Below are 15071 nucleotides of genomic sequence, written 5' to 3' on the forward strand. Positions count from 1 at the left end.
GGTCCTGGCTCACGGTCTGTATCAGAGAGGTAGTTTATTAGAGGACTCTGAGCCCTAGGTGACACCACCACCACCACTCTATACAACAGCCTTCCCCAATGGCCATGCTGACTGGGAATTATGGTCACTGCAATCTAATGCACCTGGAAGGCACCTGGTTGGGGAAGACAGTTATCAATTACCCAATCACCTAAACTTAGAGAGTGCAGCTTTGTATATAAATGTCTTGAAGTGGAGAAAGAAAGAAAGGATGATCTCTTCCGGCAGGCCTACCCACTTGAATTTTAAGATGCCTTTTTTAATGGTGTGCTGCTTTTAATAATGCACTGGTTTTAAATGCTTGAACTAGCTGTATGTATTTTATGGTGTTTTTATTTGTGTTGTACCCGCCTCAATCCAGAGGGAGAGGTGGGTAACAAATAAATAAATATATTATTATTATATTATTATTGTTTCCTCTCTTTCTCCCAGCTCTGTTGGGGTGCTTGCTCAGAGTAGTGTCCAAAATTCCCGGTAGTCGCTGTCAATCTGTGCATATTCTCTATGCATTAGCCACACAACGTAAGAAAGAACATCAGAAGAGCCCTGCTGGATCAGACCAAGGGTCCATCTAGTCCAGCATTCTGTTCATGCAGTGGCCAACCAGCTGTCGACTGGGAACCCACAAGCAGGACACAAGTGCAATAGCACCCATGTTCCCCAGCAACTGGTTTACATAGGCTTACTTCCTTTGCTACTGGAAGGTAGCACATACCTCTTTCTGGGAAATGCTGGCAGGTAAATGTGCCCAGTTGCTAGCGTTTGCACAGATTCCCCAGCTAGCATGGACCTCAGGCTACACTGTAAGTAAATGGCAACGGAGGACTACTCCACCATGTTCATCCCCATATGTTGTATCTGTACAACACCCAAACAGTGATCTCTCTATGTACTGCATTTAGCAATAATGTTAACAGACAATCAGAGGAGATCAAAGTGAGTTTTGAAGTAGTTTCCAGGCAATTGAGACAGCAGCCTCTTTCATCTGTGCTGTTACGGTGGCAGCACATTCTTTGGAGATCACAAATGTTTCACTCTGCTATCATTTCTTCCCTTCCTTTGTTGAAGTGATAAAATTCTAGCATTTACCAGAATGCCATCTTGCTTCCCCCAAAAGGTGGAGACTCAGTTCAGCTTTGCTACTGAACTGCAGAAGATTGCAAAGTAAAGGAGCTTTCCAAATGCCATCCTATTAGGAACTCAGCCTTTGACCTCACCGTTTCTAATATTCTGATCTATCAATGGGATAAGCAATGAACACTCTACACTCAGTATCTTTGAAAGGTACCAATTGGCTGTTCTGCATTTTTACTTTTAATTTGGGTAACTTTTCTTTGAAGTGTTCTTCAATGGTAAAGCACTAAAGGTACATAGAAAGGTATGTTTGTAGCGTCTTTGATTTTTTTAAATTGTGCATTAACCATATTTGGCATTGTTTTATTTCTTGTTATATTAAATTAACAATGGGAACTACAAAACAAATTCTTCAGTGTTGAAAAAGCTTTAATGAAGTCCCATCCATTTATTTATTTTTGAAAAGATGATTAAGATCATGTTAATTTACACTAGCTTTGGTAGTATTTTTGGAAATACAGAAAACCAGATGAACATATTTCACACAGTAAATATTACATTCGATGCAAAGTGCACTAGTATCCAATATAAATGCACATTTTTGCATCTAAAGTTCATATGAAGAAAAACCCAGTTAAAATCTGAAGTACTAGCTTTCCATGTTACATAATCAAAGTTTATGAAGAAGCTTTCAGGCTTCATTTTCAAATTCCAGTAGTATGTACTGCAACATACAGATCTTCAGGTTTTTTTCCTAAGGGTTTTCAATCAACCAGGAATGTGGCAGTATTATGTATTCAATGTTGAATTTTGTACCCTGGTGACACAAAAGCTTCTAATTTATTTATTTTATTTATTTACAGTATTTATATACTGCTCCCCATTCAGAATTTCAGAGCGGTGGACAAATAAAATAGAATAAAAACACATTAAAAGTACATTTTAAAAGGAACGAAGTGCAAAATATACCGTGCCTGGTCATTAAAGGAGGGCTTCCTGGAACAATGTTTTTAGGAGGTGCCAGAAGGAATACAAAGTTGGTGCCTGCTTGACTTCCAGAGACAGGGAATTCCATAGGAGAGGGGCCACCACACTGAAGGCTCTTTCCCTGGCAGACTCCAATCGGACAATAGGTCTATGTGAAACAACCAGGAGCATGCCCTTGGATGATCTCAGTGACCAGGCAGGTTGATAGGGGAGAAGGTGCTCTCTCAGGTATCCTGGTCCCAAGTTGTTGCTTAGGGTTTTGTACACTAGTACAAGAACTTTAAACCTGGCCCGGTAACAAATAGGCAACCAGTGCAGTTCCTAATGGTAATGCCCAGAAAAGGCTTTGGGCTGTCTACAATATTAAACCTACTTAGAGTAGATCCATTGAAATGAATTGGACTTAAGTTAGACCAGCTTTCCCCAACCTGCTCCTTTTCAGATGTTTTGGACTTCAGCCCCATTCAGCATAGCTAGTGGAATCCTGGAAGTTGTAGTCCAAAACGTCTGGAGGGCACATGGTTGGGGAACACTGGCGCAAGATCTACACTACTGCTTTATAGTGGTATTGAAGTGCACTGATAACTGTCAGGACACATTACACATCCCATATACTGCCTTTGTAATGTTGTATCCTGCTTTTTATTCCACATTATCCAAAATGCCGTAACAAATGTCGCTGTGAGCATCATCAGACAGGCATTTCATAGCACACTCATTACTGGCCACTCACAGATGTTTGTGGGTCTTTTTGACGATGACACTGTCCACCTCCTGTGCATCTCCTGCTCTTTTTGCTCTTTTTTCCGTCAAAAAGTGAGACCTGGAAAATCCTTTTCTTTTTTTTTTACTATAATGAGACTTGCTGCCATTTCCTTCTGTGCGAGATAAAAATGGCCACTGAATGGACCATGTGGTCATTGTTTGCTTCCTTTTTCTTCCCCATGTGAAGAGGAAACTGTTTGTCCCTATTGTGGGATAGAAGCAGGAGGCAAAGTGACGGTAGGGAAATGTGATTTCCGCCCCATCAGCTGATACTCTGTGTGTCCTACAAGGTATAAATGTGCAAGAGGGACATAGTGTTACCATGATGGGATCATAATGATTTGACAGAAGGTGTAGATCTAGCCCCAGGCTTAGACTAATATTAGATAAAGCCCACTGGATACAATCCTTTACATCCTGCCTCTGACAATTGTATAAAGTGGTCCAGAGCCTAAGACTGCTATCAAAACAAGATTCCTTGAACATCAACAGGCCTATCTATCTGAAAACTGTCTTAAAACAGTTAGACCAAGACACAAGGGAGAAGGGGAGGGAGTAAAAGCTAGAAAAAATAATAATAAAAAAATAATAAAAAATCGGTCTTTTCCGCTTCATTCAGGACAGACTTGCCTTGGTCCACAGAGACAGCACTCTGAGCAGGCAGAGATCTGTAATGAACAATATCATTAAAACAGGAGTCTGTTGTTCCCTTGGGGCACATTCCCAACGGGGCATATTTTTGTAAGCTGCAAGTCTATCAAAACCAGCCAGCAAAACAATTTTTCTGTCTTGGGACCTCAATTTAGTCCTGGAGTGATTAACCTCTCATCCTTTTGAGCCTCTTCCTTCAATACTGCTATATTTTCTTTCTGTTAAAATTGCTTTCGGGCTCCATCAGCTTGGCTATAAGAATTTGTGAACTCAATTTTGTGTCCACGAAAGAAACTTATTTGTGATCTATGAAAGGAGAAAAGTTCTCTGACCCCTAGAGTCCTACAGGAATAAAGTATAAAACCCACTTTCACACTACCCAAGAGACTGCTTCTTCTCCTTGTCTTTCTGCCCAGATAATAACTTTCAAGCAGGAAGAGCAAAATGGAGGCTGTTGGGATGTTTTACAAAAACCTCTGTTTCTAAAATCATTTCTTCACTGGCTTCTAAGAAATGACTTCTTGGCAAGATAGTCCACATGATATTTAGGGGAGGTCAATTTGGGAAAGTACATTCCTGGGCCATTCGATAACATCTTGTGTTAGTTTCTCCTTGGGCGAAAATACGTCAATTGTGTAGATTCAACCTTCAGCAATATAGTCGAACTTTGACTACAGCTACAGATATAAGCACTACCTTGTGAAGTTAGAAAACTGCTACCTTTTCTCACCAACAGATCTTTTCCCCCAAAATGAATTAAGATATTTTTTCTTTGCTTCCCCTAGTTTTGCAAAGGCAGTGTTGAAGTCCAAGTACTCTTTAACACCGCCTTTGCAAAGGAATTAGAGAAAGTTTAGAGAAAAAAACAACACTTTCAATAGTGTTGCTGCTGTTGTTGTTTTTTGTATTGTTGTGGGTTTAGACTGCTGATAAGCCTTCTTCAAACAGGCTCTGATTCCATGAACATCAGAAATACACCATGGAAGTAACAGAGACGTGCACCATCAGAGTTACGCCACATTTTGTGACATCTGATCTAAAAGCACAAATGCATTCTTCCAATTGATCAAATAAATGTTCAAAGGATTCTAAACCTAAAACAGGCTGGATTCCATATTGAACAGCCGCTGGGGTGTGTGTGTGTGTGTGTGTGTAAGTGTTGTATCTATCCAACTACACACATGCATAGCGCTCACACTGTCAAAAGCAACCCCTTCATTCTATTCTGTTTCCAGTTACAGCTACTAGAAATAATGACTGCAAAATCCTTTTCAACAAAAGGTCATTTATGTCAATGGACAGCACACAGAGGATCAGATCACCTGTGGTAATTGCAAATTAATGCTCTACTGCTAATGCATTAACTACACACTATTGATCTACAATTGAATCATACAGGCTGCTGTGAAGTGATTTTTACTTTAATTTTTTGTGTGTGCTTTTATGGCATTTTCCATAATGCATTTTCTCTTTCAACTGGAGTTTTCTATAATTGTCTCAATTTTTAATTTCCTACAGTGAGATGACTTCTAAAAATGCATGCCTCTGCCTCAAAAGCTTTTTTTTAAAAATCTACTAAAGGGAAAGATGTGTCTTGGTAGAGCGCATACGTGAGAGAAAAGAGATAGGTGAAAAGAGATGAAAGACTTATTTGTCAAATCAAAGACTTAAGAAAAAGAGCTCACTTTAAAAAAACAGAAAAAAACATGTTGCACTGGAATGTACATTTTGTTAAAAATAAATAAATCTAAGGATTAATTTGCATTTCATCAAAGAAATGTCATACATTTCGAGTGATGTATAAACCTGGAATTGTATGTGTGTAACACTATTATGCAGCAAAGTAAATGAAGGTTTTAATATGTTTCAAAGCTCTTTAAGAATAACCATCTCCACAAAACCAACCACATCCCACTAATTGGGAAAGAAAGTAAGAGTTAACAATGTTCAGAAAGAGTCAAAGGTTAAGTTTTGTCTCACTCTCCACCTATATCACCACAGCAAATTCTTATTGAATTAAAACATTCAGGTTGGTTGCTGCATACATTTAAATTAACTGCACTTATATCTGTTTAGATGCTGATCTCTTGGTTATGTAAGTCAGAAAAAATATATATGCAAAACTATTTTTTAAAAAAGAAAACCACAGATAAATTATTGAGGGTAAAATAGGTCCTGTAGAAACCCAAGTCAATGAAGGTGGATTTTTTTCCCTACAAATCATAATAAATTGTGCTGTTTTATAATCTCCTAGGTTTTTATTCACTGTGGAGTTTAAATTTAAAAAAATTCTCATCAAAGGCCAAGTGAAGAACTGTTTCAATCTTATAATTCATTTTAAAAAATCACAACTAAATATATAAGTTGGCATTTCTGCTTTAACTAACATTCCCATTTATCAAACATCCCACTTATGGGTAAATAGTAGCACATTTGGAAACCTCTCATATATATATATATATATATATATATATATATATATATACACACACACACACACACACACACACACACATATATATATATATATATCTATATATATATATATATATCTCCACCAAGTATTGACAGACTACAAGTATTGACAGACTACCTGTGAAAAGGAAGTGTTTGCCACTATGTGGCAAAGACAGTGAAAGGATCTGTGTTCTTCTTCTGAAGCTTGTGATACTGGCCCTGTTTAGACAACATGCTAACTCTCGTTGGTTAAGCATTTTGAGTTAAACATTATGGATTAGTCTGTCACATCAACCATGACAGTGTGTTGTTTGAACCATGGTGGCTACGTAACCATGGTTTAAACATGCTCACTAACCATTTTCTGCAAAAGGGTTAGAGCCAAAACCATGGCTTAGTGTGTTGTCTGAACAGGCTCACAGAGACTTGTCTGATAAGGACCTCAAGCCCAAGTCCAGCTAAAATTAAGCACTTTTATATCCCATTGATATCAATGGAAAAACTAAGCATCTGCTTAATTTTCTGTCCTTGAGAATAATGCCACATAAAAGTACTTAACTTAAGCTCCATACTTGTGCTCGTATCTTTTCAGTAAACTCTCAAATTCAAATGCCATTAAAATAAACAGGAGTTGTAGAAAAGAAACATCAATTCTTTTCAGTGAGACACACATAGAGAAGAAGCGTATGCGCTGAATATTTTGGCTTCATTATTATAGAGATCTAGGTTCAGCAAGGTATCATCCAGCCAAGTGCTTTTTCTAAAAAGAAAGGTGTTACACGTGATACAAAAATTCAATTTTCAGCATTTGAGGGGGGGGGAATGAAAACTCAGACAAAAGAGTCAGGGTGAGGTGAGAACTTTCTCCTTGGGGACAGGGTTTCCACATACCTTTTTAAATGTAGCCAGTTGCTGAGGGAACTTCTTTCTTTCTTTCCTTTTTCAAACCACCTCCAGCATTTTCAGGAGCCCAGGTGTTATTCCCAAGTGCTTATTGGAGACGGAGAGGTCACATGGTGTCCAACAGGCATTCACTAAGAACTGCTGGGCTCCTCCAAATGCTGAGGGAAGCAGGGGAGGGTTTTTTTTGCTGTTGTTGAAAAAGAAGCCCCCTCAACAAGTGGCTACACATAAAAAAGGTATGTGGAAACCCTGTCCCCCTCCTCAAGGAGAAAATTCTCTGAATTTCTCTCTCTCACACACACACACACACACCCGCCCCGTGAAAGAGGCAGAAAAAAATGTCTCTTTTGCAGGGAGAGAGAAAGTTCCCAAAAATAGGGGGCAGGTTTCAGCCCAGCACTAGTAATTTGGTCCCAGACCATTAATTCACAGACATGTAGAAGCTCATTGTAGTTTACCCAATGGTGGCAAGAATGCCTACACATTGTGTAGGTTTCTTCGGATCTCATTCTGTCATGTTTAAAAACGTATTATTAGAAACAAGCTTCCAAAAGAAGAAGAAGAAAAAAAGAGTAACAATGAACCTATTCACCGATCCAATCATTCTGCCTAACTATACATTAATAAACTCATCAAGACATCAATTTTTGAAGTCAAATCAAAGTCCTTAAGCAAGTTGGAAGGAGCATTGCAATATATTTCAGCTAATATAACATTTTAATGGAAATCTTCAGAGGCAGTGTGACAAATTGTAGGAAGTTATATACTTCTTTGGTCGAGGTTCAGTTCTAATTAGCAGTCATAAATGAAATCAATGGAACATTCCCTTGTTGATCGTACTTTTTTTTATAGATAGAAATACTGCTGTAGATTCAGGAAGGAAAAATGAGAAAAGAAAAACTTGGCTAACAATAGGCTCAGAACTGAACTCTCAGACAACATTAGCCATTTTTATTTAGACAGGTGAGGTTTTCTAGTACAATAGAGTTTTCTCTATGGCTATAAACGTATACTAATGCCTGCTAAATGCAAGTGTTTGAGAGACACAGAACTGAAGCTATGACATGTCTACTCAGAACTAAGTTGCATTTCTTAGTTGACCAAGGAACAATCTACACTACTGCTTTATGATGGTTTATAATGGTTTTGACAACTGCTCAGGCCCAGGACACATTCCATATCCTGTTTTCAAAACATTTTCAAAGTGTTATATCATGCTTGGTGTAGATCTTGCCCAATGGTGAATTTGTACTGAAATGTGACCTTCCAAGACTGGTGGAATGTGTAGACTGAGGGGCTGTACTCACAGTGCCGAATTGGCACCGTGTTCCTCCTAAACCCCACGGTTTCACTTACCTGGGTGGTGTTGGGTTATCCCCATGCCAAGGTGTAGTGTGGGGTTTCCGGCAGTCATCAAGGTACTGGAAACACCCCCCTGCACTCTTCCTGGCTTCTGGCAACCAATCGCTGGTTGCCTTCCACCAGGACCAACCCCTGGATAAGCCCCAGCGTAAGGTCAGATGGCGGAAGAGCCGGGGTGACCTCACTCCCACCAAAAAAGTCGGGGTAAGTCCCAGACGTTTTTACTGTGCAGTTTCGTGGAAAAGCCCCGCGGTGGCTATGAATCTGCAGCTGCATCATAGAACTGACGCAGCGCAGAACTGCAGCCACTGTGTTGTTTTGAGAGCATATAGACATCCCCTAAGTGTAGTCAGGACTGCAACTGGGGCAAAAACGTTATCACCTTTAAGTGTTTCTACTGTTCTACAAAGATTGAAGGGACATGCAGTAGAGTTGATGCAATCAAGTTCATAATGAGAAAAAAAGTGCAATATGTTTAAATACACTGTTTTAGGAAAGCTTAATTCATCGCCCGATTTGATGCATTTATTTCTGAATGTAGATTCTGATGCAGACATAATTTGAAAACATTAGTTTCACTGAGGCTACATTTTTCTAATAGGTTCATTAATATGTGTGGGGAATACTGGTGTGCAACAACATGGATAAATGTTGTAATCTTAAAGAAGTTAAAAATTAGAAGAAATAAACTTCATAGGAAACATGTCCCCCTCCCTTCACCCCAAACATATTTTATGCTGTTCAGGAATTAACAGTGGTGGCATGGGGGAGGGTGTGTGTGACAACATTGTACCTGGCTTGGGGTGGCAAAATACCTTGGGGCAGTTTGCCTCTGAACATCAGTTGCTGGGGAACATCCATGGAAGGCTGCTATTTCACGTTGGCCCACCCATCGCTACAATGCTTTCTTGTTTGCATGCCTCCCTGATTTCATTCTCCATCTCATGATTACCCTGAGCATTTTGGTCATGGGTATGATAGCATGTCGTCAGGACTAAATAACTTTCGTAGTCTGGTATTGTCACCCACATCAATTCAGTGGAAGGATTTCGCCTCTTTCAAGGTTTCTATTCTGTTGGACATTTTGAAATACAGAGAGACACAACCCTCGTTCCCTTTCCTTCCTATAGCTCCTTCCAGATCCAACTAGAGCAGGAGTAGGCAATATGGTGCCTGCAAGCATCAATGCACTCTGGACATCTTTCATGGCACCCAGCCCCTCCCACATTATTTATTAACACATTTTCTTCCAAGCAACTGGGATTGTTGTGAATAGGGGGGGATCCACACGTCGCTCCCAGAGCGCTTCTATGTGACCCCAGAGCACCCCGAAAACAATAGTCTAACTTCCCTGTAAAAGAAACGAGGAAGAGCCGTCCATGCCGCCACCGCCGCCAACGACGACGAGGAGAGCTCTCCGCCAGCAAGGAGAGCTCGGCAAAAGAAAGTGGGGTAGAGAGCTTCTTCCGCTCTTTACCCCGCCTTCTTTTGCCGAGCTCTCCTCGTCATCATCGGCGGCGGCATGGACGGCTCTTCCTCGTTTCTTTTACAGGGAAGTCAGACTATCGTTTTCGGGGTGCTCTGGGGTCGCATAGAAGCAATCTGGGAGCAACGTGCAGATCCCCCCTAGGTTTCAGTTCAAATGAGTTGTTTAGTGTGTTGAAGCTCAGCTCCCACTTCTGTCTTATAGTCAGCCTTTTGGACAGGTTATTAGTCCTTTGCCATGCCTCCCAAGGCAACCATTTTGTGTTGGTGCCCAGGACAATTTATTAAATTGCTAAAAGCACCCAACAGCCTCCAAAGGTTGCCTACCCCTGAACTAGAGTTCCCCTTTATGTGTGGTTTCCCATCTATGGACAATTCACACACACATTTTCAGAACAATACTGTCCCAGAAAATGAGAAGAGATTAAGAAATACATGTGTACCTACACTGGGCATATCCCTCTTCTCACTTTAAAGCAAAATCCCTTTTTTTAAAAATTGTAAAATGCACCCTGAATAGCTTTTTTAAAACGGCCAATATCATACCTGTAAAACAGAAGCACCACTATGAAGAAATTGCAGGCCACTTTCCGCTGAGTCAATGCCTCCTGTCGCTAAGATAGGAAATCCTGGAAGAGCACCAGCAATCGCAGAAACGGCACGAAGAGCTATGGGTCGGATGGCATTTCCTGGACAAAGAAAAAGAGGGCTGTAATGGAGGGCAAGGAAGCTCAGATACAGTCAGCTCCCTTCTCTCTTTCTCCCAGTACAGTCCCAGAATTCCTGTCATGCCTCTTTTCTAGGCTCTCAACGGCCTCTTCCTCTCTTACCTGTCCAGCCACTTCCCTCCCTGTCTCTCTGCAAGAGCCTCTTCCTCAGCACAGCCTTCCCTGGCCTCATGCAAGGTCATCAAGCTCACAAGGAAAACCTGGCCTGTTTCCAGAATATTTTTGTGGAAAAGGGCCAGAAATTTGGATTGGTTGCTGGAGGAAAAACACTGTGTGCCTGCATTATACACTCACATGTGCACACACTCACTCACACACAAACACGCACGCATATCCAGCAGTAGCAGTTTTGCTTTGTGCACATGCTTAAGCTGTCTACCACATATGCACATGTTCACTCTGGCTGCTGGGCCACTGAGCTGCACGGCACGCTGTCACAGTGAAATTGTGTGTCCTTGCGGTTCCATCTGAAGCTGTTCCTGTTTCCCCAGGCTCTGTTGAGTCAAGGGAGGCAAGGCAGTCAAAAAACCAAAACAGATGAAAAAGGAGGTGGCGACTATAGAGTGGAATGGCATTGCGACTTTGACATTCACTTCCCAGATGAGCTACCTCTATCTCCCACAGTGAAGTCAAGCACAAGCTCAGCTCACAATACCTGAGAGCAAACATAACACTTTGGCTATTAAGGGCACAATTTCATGCATGTTTAGAGGAAAAAAAGCCCTACAATTCCCAGCATGCCCCAGCAATTCTGCTTATTTACACACTGAAGTTTGCAGGTTCCCACTCCTGGCACTATCCAGGGACGTCCTCGCTACTTTGCTTATTTTTTTACCTTTTTCTAAGCCCATCCTTCCTCCAAGGAGCTCAGGATAGTATATATAGGGCCTTGCTAGACCTGCCGGCTTACGCCGGCAGGGAGGCAGGGCCGAGGCGCACTACCGTTAGCGCGCTTCCCCCAGGCTTCCAGACGGCGGAGACGCAGGGAGGACGGAAGCCCTGCGTCGTCCGCCATTTTTTTTTGTTTGTTTAAAGGGGCCGCGTTTGGCCCGAAGACTCCGGAGACGGTAAGTAGCTTTTTTACTTTTTTTAAAAAAGGGGGGGCGAAGGATGGGAGGGTGGGTTGCATGGGGGGAGGGCGGGTGCGATCGTGCCGCCGCCGCCTGAGCAAGCAGCCGAGCGGCGCTTGCCCGGGCAATGCCTGGGATGGGGCGACATTGCCCGGGCAAGTGCCGCTCGCCTGCTTGCTCGGGCGGCGGCGTGATCGCACCCGCCCTCCCCCCGTGCCACCCACCCTCCCATCCTTGCCCCTGCCATCCTTCGCCCCCCCGCCGATGGGCACAGCGCTCCTATGAGCGCTGTGCCAGGTCCGCGGCTTTTCGTGGCTCCTCGCGAGTAAGCGAGGAGCCGCGAAAAGCCGCGGAAGTCTCCACACTTTCCCCAGCCCCGGCCTGAGGCCGGAGCTGGGGAAAAAGCACGCCATAAGCGCATTGGCTTATGGCGCGTAAGACCAGGCCTCAGCGCGGCCTGTCTCCAGATTCCCCTGTGTGTCATCTGGACGCACAGCAGGGAAGCCGGGTCGGAAGGCGCGCTAAGGCCTCGTCTAGGAAGGCCCATAGTCTCCTCCTGCCTGTTTTGTCCCCTCAACAACCATCACAGGCTTGAGGCAGGTTCAGCTGAGAGAAAGGGGTCCAATTCAAATTCAATGTGAAACTATGGTGTGTGTGTAGTGTTATATGACCAAGTCAGTCAGCACAAATCTCGGACTTGCATAGCTACCCCTCTCCTTCCTCCTCCAATTTAAACTAACATGTCTGAACTAAGTGGACGTCTAGTTAGTTTAAACCAACTTCTTCCAGCCTGGTTCCCTCCAGATGTTTTAGATTTCAACTCTCAGCATTCCTGGCCATTGGCTAGGACTGATGGAAATTGAAGTCTGGAGGGCACCAGTTTGGGGAAAAGTTGGTTTAAACATGGCCTCATCTACACCAAGCAGGGTATTGCACCATGAAAGCAGCATATAAAAGGCCGGAGCCACACAAAGCAGAATATAGTGTTATGAAAGTGGTATGAAAAGGGTATATGGTCTGTGTCAAAGCTCCATCCGACAAGCGTTTCACTGCACGCTTGTTATTGAGCACTCACGAATTACTCACATGACATCATCTGCCTTTCGCCCATCTTCCGCCCCTTCTGGCCATTATTGCGCTGCCAAAAAACCCCATCATTAAGTCCAGTTGCTGCTCTCTCCTACTGGACTGAATGGGGCTAATTTATTTATTTTATTTATTTATTACACTTATATACCACCTCCATAGCCAGGGCTCTCTGGGCGGTTTACAGACATTCTAAAATTAAGATAAAAACGAGTATACAAAATTTAAAATTCTAAAACACAGAACATACACACATAAAGCATTAAAAACTATTAAAAAACTAAACATGTGGGTGATTAAGATGTGCTGCCACATGCCTGGGCAAAGAGAAAAGTCTTAACCTGGCGCCAGAAAGATAGCAGAAAGATTTTCAGAAAGCGACATGGGAGCGGCGACAGAAGAAGCGACGGGAGCCGCACATTTGACTAGATGTGATGAAGCTTTCAATGGGCCCCAACAGTTGTCAGTGCACTTCAATACCGCTATAAAGCAGTAGTGTGGCTCCTTCCCTTTGTATATCGTTTTCATAGTGCAATATCCTGCTTGGTATAGATTAGGTCCATTTTAGTGAAGAAGCCAGGATCATAAACCATAGTTTCATGCTGGCTTATTTGAACTAACCATAGTTTAAACTAACTAGAGATCAACTGAATTCAGGCAGAATACAGTATTTAAAGGCAGAAATGAATGCTTCCTACCTTGTCCTTGTGGCTGCATCAGAGAAGATATGTGGCAAGTGGAATGGGAAGATGGAGCGTAGCTAGGTGCTAGCTCATGTACCTAACATCCAGAAAGACCTAGCAACTGGCACAAAGTCACCCAGTGAGGTTCGTGGCCGAGTGCGGACTCAGCCCTAGCCTGACCATGTAGCTACTACATTTCACTGGGTCTTACCTTAACTATCTTTGGGCTGCTCCTTGTTTATATAACTATTGCACACAATGGTTTTACAGCAACAGCGGTAAGATATAAATGTAATTGCCATGATAAAGCAATGGCCATATATACTAACTTGTCAGACCGAGTCCAAGCTCCTCGGGAACTTGAAAGAGGAAGATACAAAGGCTGAAATTGATGTTTTTTGTTTTTGTTTTGACACATGTCTGGCACATGAAATGTATTGTGTATCCAGATGGATATACACTGAACTGAAGTCACAGCAGATCCATACACAACACCGCTGCACCAAACATGTTGTGGCCACATGGAGAAGGGCCCTACAGTAAGTATGTGAGTTGGCTGCCAGACTACACCCGTACAAAAGCCTGGCACAGTGAGTAAGCAATATGGCCACGCTAAGGTGTCTCAAGTATTTGCAGGGTATTTAACTGCATTTTTTTTTTTTGACAGTGAGAATTTGTTTGTGGAGATGGTTTTTTTTTTTCAATAGAACATTGAAAAATCTGTTGTGTTGTCAGTTTTTGAAAGATGTTTCTTCTCTGCTTATTGCCTCCAGCAAAATGTCACCTCCCTCTAACAACCCACCATTTTTACAGTCAACATTGGTCTTTACAAACAGGATGTCTGACAAGCCTCTCCCATCAATGCTAGTTGCTACTGAATCAGCATCCAAATACTCAGACAAGCTGTCTCTATTGACATCTGCTCCTGATTCAGCATAGGAATTATCCTCTAGGGTGATGCCACCTTCAGCTGCTTCAGCATGGATTCCTTCTCATTATTCACCTACTCTGGCATTTCCTCCATTTTCGACACTGAACTTGCACCCCATCAACATCTGCTCCAAAACCAATATTCAAGCTGCCTGGTAGGTATGCCATAACAAGGGACAGAGTACCACTGGTGACAAAGAATGCTGAGAATATTTGCTTTTCATAGGTATGATTGTGCAGAGAAATTATCCCTCTGACAGTAAGAGTAGTAACTGAAGGCAAAGTGGGGAGGGCATGCACGGTGTGTGTGTGTGACGTTTCATTAGATACCAAATTGCAGGGTGGAAAATTATTGCCACTACAGGGTTGTTTAGGACAACTGGACATTTGACCAAAGTTGGGAGGGTTTTGAAAAAAAAAAAAAGGCCTTCAAGAGTGTAAGTAAAGATCACAGCAAAGCAGAAGACCACAAATGGAAAAGAGAGAGGGCAAAGAACTCCCATTGGGCATTAATGGAAGGTTTGATATTTACAGCTAGCTTAACAAAATCAATCTTAATGAGACTGGGAAGAACTTCCTGAAGTCATACTGGTCTTTCACTCTACACAGGTTCAGTTTTGAGACTACAGTCCAGTGGTAGAAAAATGATTAAGGGCGGATCTACATTAGTGCTTAATTACATTTTTTTCATACCACTGGAAATGTTTTAATTTGTGTCGTTTTTAAACATCACGGGGCACACTCCGGTAATGACACATTACTCATTGATTAGAGCAGGACACACTGTTTTATCATAGCTTGTACTTCTGCTTTGTAGCTCATCTCTTTGCTCCACCCACTTCCACCCCCGT

The 15071-nt window shown here is 42.3% G+C and overlaps 1 protein-coding gene across 3 annotated transcripts in view; it reads right to left on the reverse strand.

The window, feature by feature from the left end:
• The window catches only part of DPYD (dihydropyrimidine dehydrogenase), a 608504-nt gene that overhangs the window by 80612 nt on the left and 512821 nt on the right, over window positions 1-15071 (reverse strand). For all 3 annotated transcript variants that reach the window (XM_063136148.1, XM_063136158.1, XM_063136141.1), the window contains one exon: window positions 10270-10412. In XM_063136148.1, the coding sequence (XP_062992218.1) occupies window positions 10270-10412 (143 nt within the window). The remainder of the gene's footprint in view (window positions 1-10269; window positions 10413-15071) is intronic.

This window comes from Elgaria multicarinata, chromosome 1 (assembly GCF_023053635.1).
Source record: "Elgaria multicarinata webbii isolate HBS135686 ecotype San Diego chromosome 1, rElgMul1.1.pri, whole genome shotgun sequence".
Taxonomy (NCBI): domain Eukaryota; kingdom Metazoa; phylum Chordata; class Lepidosauria; order Squamata; family Anguidae; genus Elgaria; species Elgaria multicarinata.